This window comes from Haliotis rubra, unplaced genomic scaffold, assembly GCF_003918875.1.
Source record: "Haliotis rubra isolate DU_JTF1 unplaced genomic scaffold, ASM391887v1 Scf129, whole genome shotgun sequence".
Lineage (NCBI taxonomy): Eukaryota > Metazoa > Mollusca > Gastropoda > Lepetellida > Haliotidae > Haliotis > Haliotis rubra.
The window spans coordinates 97,720-110,000 of NW_025765214.1; the positions used below are offsets into that span (position 1 = coordinate 97,720).

Below are 12,281 nucleotides of genomic sequence, written 5' to 3' on the forward strand. Positions count from 1 at the left end.
GAAGTTTGTGAGAAACGGCATAGTTACTTTCTTTCATGGCTCAAGCATGTCAGCTGCATGTCTGTTCTGATACCAGAAATGTACAAGAATACAATGTAATAACTACATGAAAATTGCAACATGACCTATTTCCTAAAGATTTTTCCTTCAAGAATGTTTCAAGAAATCTTTACCTGTCTGGGTTCCAACTAAATAACTACATATATTACTGGATGATGTAAAATTCAAGTGCACAAGTTTGAAGGCAAGTGTCAAAAGAAGTAAATAGCACTGCATTTGTCATTAGATCATGACACATAGCTAAAGCATGTGAAGTGAGATGCAGATTTGGATAAAGGATCTATCTTATTCTGGCATGCCTATGATATGCAACTCTGTGCACTGAGTGAGTGAGTTTAGTTTTACGCTGCACTCAGCAATATTCCAGCTATATGGTGGCGGTCTGTAAATAATCGAGTCTGGATCAGACAATCCAGTGATCAACATCATGAGCATTGATCTGTGCAATTGGGATAAAATGAGGTGTCAACCAAGTCAGTGAGCCTGACCACCCGATCCCGTTAGTCGCCTCTTACGACAAGCATGGGTTGCTGAAGGCACATTCTAACCTGGACCTTCACGGGTTGATCTTCATGAGCACTGAATTGCGGCACCTTAACAACTAGCAAACTGTTTAATACCATAATAATTCATAGGGACCTCACTGTCATATTTTATATAACTACATCTAAGCTGAAACCCCCAGCCCATGATGACAAGAACCTTTTATCATCCTTCTGTCTAATGCCTATTTAACCATCAGCATATTGTAAACAAATATTTGGCCACACATCAGGAGAATAGTTGCACAATATTTGGCAATAAAGGATTTAAGTACATAAGCATGGTTACCATACCTACAACACACTTCATCACAATATACAATCTCATTAAAGTCAGTCCTTAGTTCTCGCTTGGCTAAACAGATCTTCGACATGGCATTACAGGTTATATTAGAATGATCACCATTAAGGTGACAGTTGGAATGTGTTTTCCAATCATGCAACCTCAAAACGTTTAGCACAGTGTATTCTGAATGATGATTAATGGTTTTACCACTGTCTCTGGAAAGTACTTTCAGCAGTGTAGGCCATGCGTTAAGCATTTGTTCAGTTTTCAAACTAATTGACAACTTGAGGTTCTTGGGAGGCATATAGATATAGACAAAATATTATGGATGTCAACTTCTTCTTTATTGTATTGGGTGATGAAGGCCAAGAAACTTTGTGTTTACAATAAAGAAGAAGTTGACATCCATAATGTTTTGTATTATAATTGAGAACTTGGTCAAAATATTTTTCTAACTGCAGTTTCCAGTTTGAAACTTGTGCAGCTTTACTAGAAAAAGCTGCTTTCTGATTTGTTATTGTTGACCTATTGTCAAATCATTTCATGTTTCGGTCAAAGTTTGTAAAATGTAATTCTAACATGAACTGACCTCATTAGCGGAAACTAGGATTGGTTTTTATAGAGATTGACATACTATGGGAATGTATCACACAGCATTATGGGTATGGTAACAATAATATCATAATAATTTACAATTGGACAGTCATTCTTTTTAAATATAAAACACAAAACCCATAACAATCTGATTCATTCTCAAAGCAAAAGCAAGGTCAAGCAACCACACAATAGCCATTCACCTTACATATCACCCCAAGACAAAAATGCAGGTCTTGGTAAATAGATTAAATCATGTAAATGTAAAGATAGAAAAATATAACCAGATTTTGGACGAATGCTATGAATAACCCCAAAAATATGTCGGTTTCTTGTTCACCTTTCTTTCTCGTGCAACAAAGGCAGTAAATGAGGATACACAGTTTCCAATAAAATGGTCAGCCATACCTAAAATGGCAAGATCAACCTGAGGTAGCCATGGGTCGTGGTAAAATATCTGCACCTGTAAATATACAAGATGGTCACCATGATTGTAGCTTGTTTAGATTTACATCATAATTTCATCATCATAACAGTTTGGTTGTTGGTTTGTTGGTTAATGCTGGGCTCAGCAGTATTCCAGCTATATGGCGGCGGTCTAAATAATGGACCAGACAATCCAGTGATCAACATCATGTGCATCGATCTACGCAACTGGGATACGATGACATGTGTCAACCATGTCAGCGAGTCTACCACATGATCCTGAAGATCAATTCTAACTCGGACCTTCATGGGTCTACAGGGTTAACACCATTTTTATAATTATTGCCCTGCTGATAGTGGTAGCCCAACAGGATATCAAGCCACAGATTAACATCGATACACTAAGAAACATTACAATGCTTGTGAAGCCAAACTGTCCTTGTTTTTAGCAGTGTATGAAATAAGGCTGTCTGACTGCCCGAGACGGTCTAGATTTCTGACGGACGGTCTAACTTTACTGCTAGACAGCCCGATGGTCTGGTAATTTTTTTTAGATATTCCATACATCTGAGTAAATTCACCATATCTTGGTGTCTGGTCTGGTTAAATCCATTTTGGGCTGGTAACATTTTGAAGTTACCAGCCCTGGTGTCTGGCTGGGTTTTTGGCTTATTTCATACACTGTTTTTAGCCCCTAATACTGAGAGCCAGGGTTACAACAAGTACCATCTTTCACTGTGTTTTCATCATAGAGGATTGAACCACTGACTTTCTGCTCTGCGGCAGAAACTCTATCCACTAGACCACAGACAGGCTGCCATTTTCCATGACATGAAACATAACTATACACTTCAATACATGATTTGATTTAATAACGGAAAAGGCAACATGTCATTATTACAGACCGTGCTATAAAGCATTTCACAAAGTCTGATTTGAAGAAAATTGCTTTGAATCCCTCGCTAGTGGCATGTAGAGCTCCTAAAGGACGCAACTGAATACAGCCAACTAGTCACCATCCTTTTGAGCATGGGTTACAATACTAATACTAATAAAATAAGTTAAATAAAATCTAATGAGACTTTAGTTTTAGTCCTCAGCAATATTCCAGCTATATGGCGGTCTGTAAATAATCGAGTCTGGACCAGATGAATCAACAGCATGAGCATCTAACTTCGCAATTGGGAACCGATGACTAATAAACATGACCACATACTCAACAAGATACTATGGCAAGCACATGGGTTGCTGAAGACCTCATTCTACCCCGGATCTTCACGAAAATCCAATAAGACTGCAGTTAATCTGTATATGACCATGACAGTACAAGTATTGCCACATGAACAGTAGTATGTGCTTGTTTTTGTTTACACAAAGACTTATTTGCCTCCACAAGGGCAGGTTAGTTACCCTTGAGGTGTCTCATACTGGACTGGCTTCCATTCCGCCCCAGTGGAAGAAATGGTTTGACTATTTTTTGGTAATATAGTTCAGAATATACAAATGCCATTTAGAAAGTGGTCAAATGTCATATATGTTAAATGGTTATATTACACTTTCTCAGTAAAGGACAGATTCCATCCCATCTGGGATTCGAACCCACACCCTGAGTCAGGCACCTAATTGCCAGCACATAAAGTGCTGCGGCTTCCACCGTGGTGGCTGAGCAGGTTAAGCATCTGACTTTCTGTGCTGGTGCATAGGTGCCTGACTCAGAGGGTGTGGGTTTGAATCCCAGATGGAGCTCAACCCAACAAAAGTACTAGAATCTGTACCTTACGGAGAAAGTGTAATCCCAAATATAACATATGTTATAATATAGTTAAGTTGACGGCAAGTTTACCTGAAGGTCTTTCAAGTGTTCCTCTAACTCCTGCAGCATGGGGTTTCTATCCGTCGCCACGTAGACAACTCTTGCTTTGGATGTCAAAACAACCTCCCTGGTTAACCTGTGGAGGGCAACACTTTATGTATGATACTCAACTTTTGACAGGGATAATCAGAGTGAGTGAGTGAGTATGATTTTATGCCATTTTTAGTATTATTTCAGCAATATCATGGCGGAGGGCCAACAGAAATGGGCTTTACATGTTGTACTCGTGGGTGGAATTGACCCTATGTCTATGACATGACAGGCAGATGGTTTAACCAATGGGCCATGCACTCCCTGTAAATACACAATTCGAAACTACAAACTATTGTCTTGTGGATTTTCTGTCACATGTAGTTGGTATGCTGTGTGACATTGGTTCTGAAATAACTTGAGCTATGAATACAGACATCAAGGCTTGAAGTCAGGGCAATCTTACTGTGATGCTAATGCCCAGAAACCACACACAACACATGGGACGGTTGGGCAGCACAGTGGGTTCAAGAGTTTTCATGTCACACTGAAGTCCCTGGTTTCATTTCCCACACTGGTACAAAGTACCATTTATGGTGTCCCCTCAATGATATTGCTTACACCATACATGATCAAACAACACAAAATTTCAGTGTCTGTAGGATTTGTGTCCTATGCTTAACTTTAAAAACAAGAGTAATCAGAAGATGACATGTCCCCCGCCCCCACTTCTTTGATAGAACAAATCATCTGACATTTACTTAAAGTCCAGCTTGATTTTCGACTAAGTGCAAATCGTTTCCATGGAAATCATGAAAAACATATATGACAAAAATCTGCAAATAGCAAAAGGCACCACTTCAAGATCTGCCTCACATATCTGCCAAGTTTTACTGAAAGATATTAAGAAGTTTTTGAGTTGTGCTCCGGAAACGAAAACCTACCCCTCCCTTTTGAGACTAAGTCCAAATCGTTTCCATGGAAACTAGGAAAAATAAAAATGCCCCAAATCTGCAAATAGCAAAAGGCACCACTTAAGGTCTGTTTGATATATCTACCAAGTTTTGTTGAAAAATACCTAACGGTTCTGGAGTTATGCTCCGGAAACGAAGCCCACCGCTCACTTTTGGGACTAAGCGGGAAAAATAAAAATGCCAAAAATCTGCAAATAGCAAAAGGCACAACTTTAGGATCTGGTTGGATATATCTACCAAGTTTTGTTGAAAAATATTGAATGGTTCTTGAGTATGCTCTGGAAAAGAAGCACACCCCTCACTTTTGGGACTAAGTCCGAATCGTTTCCATGGAAACCGGGAAATGTAAAAATGCCAAAAATCTGCAAATAGCAAAAGGCACCACTTAAGGTTCTGTTTGATATATCTACCAAGTATGGTTGAAAAATATGGAACGGTTTTTTAGTTATGCTCCGGAAACGAAGCCCAACCCCTCTTTAAGACTAAGTCCAAAACCTTTCCATGGAAACTGAGAAAAATAAAAATGACAATAATCTGTAAATAGCAAAAGGCACCACCTTAGGTTATGTTTGACATATCTATCAATTTTTGTTGAAAAATATCGAAAGGTCTTTGAGTTATGCTACGGAAACAAAATGATTACAGACGGACGGATGGACGGACGGACGGACAGACGGATGAGGTGACGACTATATCCACCTGCATTACATGCCGGGGGATAAAAAGCAACTCACTTCTTTATGAAAACCAGTAAAACATGATAAATGGTTACATTCTAAACTATATTCTAACATCAAATCTTCCACCGAATATGGTAAACACTAATATGGCTGTGTTCCACTCTCCCATTTGGCACACATATCCTGTGTTTGGTCAAGTTGATGTCTGAGTAACTAAAGAGCATTTTGGTCACATACTACAAATTTTAAGCATTTGCCTATATAATCTGACCGCACCAGTTTACAGAGAATCTTGCTGGACAATTCTCAATTGGCTGGCACATGGACAATTCTCAATTGGCTGGCACATGGACAATTCTCAATTGGCTGGCACATGGCCCAGTGGGTATTAGCTGATCCATATTGCCTAGAATCATAGAATGCTCATGGTTCAACGGGATTGGTGCACATGTAGATCAACAGAAGATATTGATACCTGAGAACTTCTTCAGCTGGAGGCAGACACATCTCCCTGGTAACCTTTCCTTTCCCTGTGTAGCCCAAACACTGTGGGGAAGCCATGAAGGCTGACCGACCCTCGGCATGTACACAGGCATTCTCCTGCAATCAGTCACCTTGTTGTTTTTAGGCACAGCCAGTTAACAGTTAAATTAGAGCCTTGGTTTGAATCAAATCGTAACAAAACACACGCTTTGATAATTAATCTGGTAGTTCAGACTCTGAGGTAGAAATTTACGTGAAACACTTCCTTCCTAGCCCAGATTGGGTTAACAGAAAGAGTCAGCATGAAAATCCTGAAATTTTACATGGTATCCGGATGACCTTGACTTTACACAAACTGACTCGGGCTGGGATGGAAGAGTGAGTTTCGACTGCATTAAAACACAGTTACACTCACCCAATCTTGACCATTTCTCATGTGTAGACCAACATAAGCCTCTCCGGGAAAACTCTTGTTGATATAATCCAAGGCTTCTAGTTTCATCTTCTCTGACCAGTGAACGTATTTCTGTAGATTCACATGCTCCTCTTTGACAGGGAAGGAAGCTGGGGCTCCCTTGAAGGCCATCACTGGGTACTTGCTGGCTGGATAACTACAGAGATGGAAAACATCACTGTCTGACTGGCTGGGTAGCCTGTTTTGACATCTTCAATACCTATCATTACTTCTGAATTTAGTGAGTGAGTGAATTTAGTTTTATGCCACACTCAGCAATATTCCAGCTATATGGCGTCGGTCTGTAAATAATCAAGTCTGGACCAGACAATCCAGTGATCAACAGCATGAGCATCGATCTGCGCAATTGGGATACAACGACATGTGTCAACCAAGTCAGAGAGCCTGACCACCCGATCCCGTTAGTCGCCTCTTACGACAAGCATGGGTTACTGAAGATCAATTCTAATCACGGGTTCTGAATTTAGTGATCTTATTAGCTGGCCAATATTAACCTACATGTCCATGTCACTATTATCGTGATATATTTCCCGCATGACACTGACCTGTCAATCCAGCTCTGTGTGTAGTCGTACCCCAGGTTGTAGATCACATAATCAACAAAGTCAACATTCAGTCCATCCCAAAAAGGCCCGAATGGATTCCCTGAAGGAGAAAGAATTGATAACATTGTGATTTGCCTGTTTTACGTGTTATTCCATATTTAACACTCATTACAACCAATAATCTCCGTCCATGCATTAAAAACTCAATACCCAACGTTCACCTTACTTTGATGACTGTGAGGGATCATGATTATAAACCGGTATTTAGAGAAATCACAGTTTAGATTTAGAATGAGTGAGTGAGTTTAACTTTGCGCCCCACACAGCAATATTCCAGCTATATGACGGCGGTCTGTAAATAATCGAGCCTGATCTAAACAATCCAGTGATCAACTGCATGAGCATCGATCTACGCAACTGGGATACGATGACATGTGTCAGCCAAGTCAGCAAGCCTGACCACTGGATCCCGTCAGTTGCCTCTTAAGACAAGCATGGGTTACTGAAGATTAGGGCTGCAACGAATACACTATTTGGCGAATATGATACGTATCACGAATATTGGGTAACAAATACGAAAAATTATTCATGAATATAATATTGTAGTTAAGTGATTGATGCACAAAGTGGAACGCCCATGTTGATAGTGTTAATTTATCACAGCAATAACCAGTGATCTCATGACACTCAAATTTGGTATGTAATAGTTAGTCAACAGTACCATTTGCGACCTTGGCAAACTAACATAACGTGCGCTACTACAGGGATATTCCATTCTTGCATATCTCACTTTGAAAAAGGACATAATGGTCCAAGTAAAACACACTCCCATAAAAAATGCATAAATGTTCATAAATATTCGGTTCTGGTGACCACGAATAACGAATTGAATTCATAAAGGGCTACAGTTTGATTCACCGAATATGCGAGTGAATTGGAACAGCCTTACTGAAGATCAATTCTTAGCCGGATCTTCACGGGTCCACAGTTTAGAGTTGTTTGAAGTAATTCTGTTAAGCCATAAACTTTCACTAAAAGTTCATTAGACCAGCGGCACTGAAAAGCATTAGGATATTCAACAGTTTACCTATCAACTGACTGTCATGAGATTCATATCAACCAATGGTCAAGTATGGCTAAATATAGATTAGGAACTTCCCAGCCTCTTGAATAACAAGAATGCCAAGACACTGCTCAGTTGAAGAAAATATGTATTCATCCTGAACACAATGAGCGTGAATGTAGATTGAGATGTGGTCAAGATTACTGTCATAGGATACTAGTGAGTAAGTTTAGTCGTATGATGCACTTAGCAATATTCCAGCTATATGGCGGCAGTCTAGAAATAATCAAATCTGGATCAGACAATTCAGTGATCAACAGCAAGAGCATTCATCTACACAATTGGGATGATGATATGTGTCAAACAAACTAATTTAGCGAGCATGACCACCCGATCCCGTTAGTTGCCTCCTACGACAAGCATGGTTTGCTGAAAACCAATTCTAACCCGGATCTTCACTGGTCTAGATGAGACAGAGGGAATGAATAAGATTTTATGCTACTCTTAGCATGTTTGTCAATGTTCCAACACAAATGATCTTCACATATTGCACCAATGTTATGAATATGGGGAATTAAACATCAGTCTTTAATATGTTCAGCATGATTAGTGAATACCTTAACCCATATACTATTTTACCACTGATGAATAGACAGCAGGATAGTAGCATCACTTTCCTCACCTTCCTTCATCTTGCAAGCCTGGTCCTTGTCACTGGACAGCATCCAACACCAGCCATGCCTCTTCTCTGGCGGCCAGTGGGTTGGAGCTAAGTCCGCCATAAAGTCCTCGGCCAGAATAACACGATGATACTCTTCCAAAGGGCCCACTTTGAACCATTCATCAAAGGGGATGTTTTTCTGAAAACAACATGAAATGTTTCAACTTAATAGTCAGATCAGAACAAAAGCTGTCATTAAATTGACAACCTTAGAAGGACAAATCTACAGAGAAAACTGACTTTGGTATTATACTTGGCCTCCAGCAATGACCCAGAAAACCTGATCCCCAGTTTTGTGTAAGTCATAAGTTAGCCCCTTTGGGGCACAGGCCCTCGTGTCTTTGCGAGGACTAAAGATTTTTTAAAAATATATACAAAATTTGAGATGACCCCTGACTCGAAATGCTTGGGGTGGTCGAAGCAAGCACTCTGGTTGGTTGATGTTTGTTAAGGAGACATTTACAAATGATGCTTTCTTTTGAGAAGCCATTGCTGAAAAAAATCTTACATTTCTTCAAGTCAAGCAGTCGATGAAAGTAACAATTCCCGAGAATATATAAAGAATGTGCAGATTTAGCAGCGTTGACCAACCAGAGTGCTTGCTTCGACCACACCCCCGTTTTGTGCGGATATATCGTCAGCCATTTGTGTAAAGATAGTTTAGTTGAGAGTCAAAATCGGGTTTCAATCGACTTGCAGAAATAATAAAACAGAATTGGTAGGTGTCATGAGCGGTGTTCGATAGGCCAATCATCCATGATTATGTTTCCATTAAGTTTTAATTGATTGCATGCGATGGTAGCGTAGCGATCGGCAAAGCAGTCGGTGGTGTACACCGAAGTGTCCAGCCTTGTCATGATGTATTGTACTGTGAGACATTTCGAGTGAGGGGTCATTTCAAGAACAATATTTTCAAATCATTAATCCTCGCAAAGACACGAGGGCCTGTGCTTTGGTGGTTATCCAGGTACTGCACTGACTTACATATGTTCTCCATGGTGGCAACACAAGTGTCCTGTCCAAGCTCTTTGCAAAGGCCAGTGCACCTAGAAAGTGGTCTGCCTGATTACCAAATCTACCTGCACAATACAAAAGTTATGAGCAGTGTTTAAATAATGATTAAAACTATTTAAAACATGCTTTATGCTGATTTTGCAGACATTTCTATACAGATTATTGAGGCAACGCCTAGAACTAGGCCACACATATTGTAGATTTGTAAAACAGTCTATGTCACTTGTGAAACACTCTTTCTCTAGTTTATATTATGTTAATATTATCTCAATGGCCTGCAGCATGTACAGTTCAGTATTTTAGGGTGTTTCATTTTATTGTCTTCCTATATGGCATCCTTACCTTGTCAGCTTGCTGAGAGCACTAATATTATATGTTTGATGCAGTGGACAAGGCATCCAACGTTGGTTTTGAAGGGTTTGAATTGTATAATGGTCCTTTGAAATTTTATTCGTTGGTTTCACATTACTTTTCAACTCGCTTTGCGCATGCGCAGAGCGTGCAAAAAGTATCCACTGGCATGTTTCCGGTTTGGTCGTATGTTAATCGATATCAGGGGTGGAAATAACTTTAAAATTGCTAGTGTACACCGGAACAGTGGCACATGTAAAATCACTTGCCCTGATAATTTTTCCTCTATACCAGCAGATTTTCTTGTTGATTGTTTAAATGAACAACATAATTAACATTGGAAAGTCAACTGGACATTGGTACAGCGTGATATACAAATTTGCTTGCCTGACTGGAAAAAACACTGGACTCGGGCGTCGGGCAATGGGTTATTTCCACCCCTGGATATGTATGTTTTATCCAAAGAAAACAAAAATCAAAACAAATATATAGTTTTTTAATTGATTTATGAAACAGATGCCGGGATTAGTTAAATAAATAGCTTCATTTATGTTAACAAGCTCTTGTATAAAGACCTTCCTTCCCGCACATCCCCTTCTCACAACTAAACAAACACATCTCTGATGGAATTTCAACCAAAATAGGACATCAATTGTTGAAAAGCAGAGGCAAATGGAAGTATGTACTCAACTATGAATAGTTGTCACAACGTAAATAATTTTCATAACAGCTTTTATTGAGAGTGCATTTACACTATCGATAAACATACGACCAAACCGGAAACATGCCAGTGGATATTTTTCACACGCTCTGCGCATGCGCACGGCGAGTTGAAAGGTAATGTGAAACCAACGAATGGCCGCTACATAGATGCCCAATGTGTGGCTAAGCACATCAAATTTGAGCAATATTACTATCAGTACCATACTATGTACCCCAGTAATATGAGGGAGTACGTCGGAGGGTAAGTTAGCAGTCATCCCACAGATGACATCCTTACCATCAGCTTCTTGAAGGGGTAAACTTCAAATAGTGATAATACAGGGGCCATACTAATTTCCAAGTTCCTCAATAGAATTAGATTTAATTGTTTGTATATTGTTTAATGCCACACTCAGCAATTTTCCAGCTATATGATGGCGGTCTATACGTAATCAAGTCTAGACCAGACAATCCAGTGATTGACAACATGAGCACCAATCTGGGAAAGATTTGCGCTCGTAACCCTGTTTTATTTTTATCATTCTATGCCTAAGAACAAACGGTTTCTATAAAAAAACAACCTAGCACTAACCCTTACCCTTACCCTCACCCAAACCCTAAAACCTTGAAATAATCGTAATACATAGAATACATTTCAAGCTGGGGTTACGGGTGGAATTCTTACCCCAATCTGCAATTGGCATGCAATGACGTGTAATCCAAGTGAGCTTAATTGTGAATCAGAACCATAGGCTTTGAGAGTGGATGAAGGATACCTTTATCACAGGAAAGATGTGTGTTAGGTTCTGGCTTTAACCGTGTTCAATTTTACAACTTTTGGGCTGCTATATTATCCATTTTGTCTCCATTAGCATGATTAGGGACCATTCATAATTTATGGCTAGGTGGGGTAATGAATTTTATAGAGAAGCATGTACAATGTGAATGACCTCCCCCCCAAGGTTTATGCACAAGTAAGTGTCCCCCCCCCTTCCAATTTTTCAATATTTTTACTTACAAAATTGATGACCCCCTAGCACACATGGTACATGTGCTGACCCCTAACTTGATGTGTACAAACTTGATGACCCCAGTAGTACCTCCCCAAAACAAAGAACAAAATGGGTGACCCCCACCTAAAATCATCACTCATCACGCACACACGAACGCGCACGCCCCCGCCATTATGAACGGTCCCTTACACTGTATGCTACCTACACCTAATGTAAATGCACACAAAAAGTAAATAAATCTCGAACTTCCTCAATCGCATCTTAGTTGCAACGAAATTGAGCTCTGTCAAATTATGTAACTTTGTAACTTGCTGCCTCCTCGCAATTATACTTACCCATGCACGGGCAATACAAAATATATCCTCTAGGATCCCATTTTACATCAGCAGTCAGTCCTTGAAGAACACTCAGCAAAATACAGACATATTCAGTGAAGACATGGTATCTTAGTTTTATGTTCATTATCTCTCGTGTCGTTTTGTATCAAGTTCTCTTTGGTGACGTGACAT

At 39.7% G+C, this 12,281-nt stretch overlaps 1 protein-coding gene across 1 annotated transcript in view; it reads right to left on the minus strand.

Moving 5' to 3' along the window:
- Window positions 1–1,394: 1,394 nt before the first annotated feature.
- LOC124266943 (GDP-fucose protein O-fucosyltransferase 1-like) overlaps window positions 1,395–12,281 on the minus strand; it is a 10,904-nt gene continuing 17 nt past the window's right edge. Inside the window, exons 1-8 of the mRNA XM_046701800.1 lie at window positions 12,108–12,281; window positions 9,677–9,771; window positions 8,654–8,831; window positions 6,909–7,008; window positions 6,304–6,499; window positions 5,881–6,005; window positions 3,752–3,857; window positions 1,395–1,945 (exon numbers count right to left, since the gene is read on the minus strand). The exon at window positions 12,108–12,281 is cut by the window's right edge and continues 17 nt beyond it. Of these exons, the coding sequence (XP_046557756.1) occupies window positions 1,784–1,945; window positions 3,752–3,857; window positions 5,881–6,005; window positions 6,304–6,499; window positions 6,909–7,008; window positions 8,654–8,831; window positions 9,677–9,771; window positions 12,108–12,234 (1,089 nt within the window). The 5' untranslated portion in view covers window positions 12,235–12,281 and the 3' untranslated portion in view covers window positions 1,395–1,783. The remainder of the gene's footprint in view (window positions 1,946–3,751; window positions 3,858–5,880; window positions 6,006–6,303; window positions 6,500–6,908; window positions 7,009–8,653; window positions 8,832–9,676; window positions 9,772–12,107) is intronic.